Source organism: Austrofundulus limnaeus, unplaced genomic scaffold (genome assembly GCF_001266775.1).
Source record: "Austrofundulus limnaeus strain Quisiro unplaced genomic scaffold, Austrofundulus_limnaeus-1.0 Scaffold922, whole genome shotgun sequence".
Lineage (NCBI taxonomy): Eukaryota > Metazoa > Chordata > Actinopteri > Cyprinodontiformes > Rivulidae > Austrofundulus > Austrofundulus limnaeus.
Window position 1 is genome coordinate 119,278 of NW_013953324.1, and position 2,181 is coordinate 121,458.

Sequence of the window (2,181 nt, forward strand, 5' to 3'; positions counted from 1 at the left end):
AGCTCGCTAGCAGCCTCGCACCGAGGACCTATCCACGTCATCATTTACCCAGAATGCTTTGTGTGCAAATAAAATGGCCCCGTCCATGTAAAATATATATTTTAAAAATGTACAAAAGTAAATAGCCTACAGTATTTTTACAGTCTTTATTTTACAATTAAAATATGTGTTTATTAAATAAAGTCTAATGTTACAACTAATCAGGGATCCCTTTAAACTGTCATGATTCAGAGCTATGCTGGAAGTGAATTTATATCTTTCAGATAAAAACAAAATGGCAGGATGAAGCATGGCAACAACAGTAAAGGGTAGAATAACATCCAGTCCACAGCATCAGAACTCTTCAGGAGRCTTCAGTACAGCTGTCTGAACACAGAACAAGGCAGAAGGTCCTTACGGTGGTCTGGGATGGCCGTACAGCTGTTTCCAGGTGCTGAAYGATCTCCTGCAGCAGAACTGGACCGAGGCTTAGCTGGTTCCGGTCCACTGGAGCCTTCATGCAGCGGGTGAACTTCTCCCATGCTCCTGAAAGATTTCCTGCTTTCAGGGATGCAAGGGCCCAAGCCTGCCACACCCCACTGGGGTCCAGGCCACTCTTGGTCGACACCTGGGAAAGATGGCAAACAATCAGACACTAAATAACATCAGTGGTGTTCAGTTTTTATAAATCAGACACTAAATAACATCAGTGGTGTTCAGTTTTTATAAATCAGACACTAAATAACATCAGTGGTGTTCAGTTTTTATAAATCAGACACTAAATTACATCAGTGGTCAGTTTTTATAAATCAGACACTAAATAACATCAGTGGTGTTCAGTTTTTATAAATCACACAAACAAACTCACCTCTACTGCCAGCTGGTAGTGTTCTGTTTCCAGTAGCTGATTACGGAGACGAGTGACAGCTGACATCTCCAGAATGTCGTCCAGAGAAGGAATGAATTTATAATTGGCCGTCACTAGGATCTTGAGCACGTCCACTTTACTAATGTAACTGTGGAACCAAAGACAGGAGAATGTTCTTCACATGGCTCTTTGATAAAAATGAAGGACCTAGTGATCCTTGAAGGAATGGATATTCTAGATTGAGAGCCCCATTTTATTGAGRAATTAAAAAACCTTGAAAATAAGTGTTGAATAGACTGTACTTGTATATAGCACCTTTCTAACCAACCAGCTAATCTGTGGCCTCATTCACCCATCCTCATAATTCAGTTCAGCTACCCCTGAGAGACTGAGTGGAGCTGTTCCTCCTCCACATTCAGAGGAGCCAGGTTATCTGGTAAGCACAACCCCTGGGCACATCTGTAGAAAGGGTTTCTGGTCGTGTCTGACTGGGAGGAGACCAAGGACATACTGGAGACAATGTGTCCCTTGGCTGGACTGGACCTTGGAATCCTCCCAGAGGACCTGGAAGAGCTGAGTGTGTAAAGACATGTCTGAGCCTCCCTGCACAAGCTGCTGCCCCTGTGATCTGACTCTGGAACAAGTGAAAGATAGCAGACGGATGTTCAGCTCGTCTACACTCACATGGATTATTTTAGTGGATATCAAGTTGCTGTCGTTGATTTTAAACTGTAAATATGACTCTGAGAGACCATGCAACGGTCTTCATGAACATATATTTTGAAAAATTTGCTAATGCAAGATGACATGACATGTTGACATGCACTTACTTCTAGATAACTACAGCGGGTAAAATAAGTATTGAACACGTCACCATTTTTCTCAGTAAATATATTACTAGAGGTGCTAATGACATGAAATTTTCACCAGATGTCTAACGAGAACTTAATTCACACCATAACTCTAAACCTAACGAGTAAAATTAACTATTACTGGTCTATAGTTAACCCTAACCAGAACTTAATTCACAGCATACCAATAAACCTAACTAGTAAAATTAACCATTACTGGTCTATAGTTAACCCTAACCAGAACTTAATTCACAGCATACCAATAAACCTAACTAGTAAAATTAACCATTACTGGTCTATAGTTAACCCTAACCAGAACTTAATTCACAGCATACCAATAAACCTAACTAGTAAAATTAACCATTACTGGTCTATAGTTAACCCTAACCAGAACTTAATTCACAGCATACCAATAAACCTAACTAGTAAAATTAACCATTACTGGTCTATAGTTAACCCTAACCAGAACTTAATTCACAGCAT

At 40.2% G+C, this 2,181-nt stretch overlaps 1 protein-coding gene across 1 annotated transcript in view; it reads right to left on the minus strand.

The window, feature by feature from the left end:
- zfyve26 (zinc finger, FYVE domain containing 26) overlaps nucleotides 1-2,181 on the minus strand; it is a gene marked incomplete in the record, with an annotated part of 85,176 nt that overhangs the window by 9,463 nt on the left and 73,532 nt on the right. Inside the window, 2 exon segments of the mRNA XM_014029582.1 lie at nucleotides 398-607; nucleotides 848-995. Of these exon segments, the coding sequence (XP_013885036.1) occupies nucleotides 398-607; nucleotides 848-995 (358 nt within the window).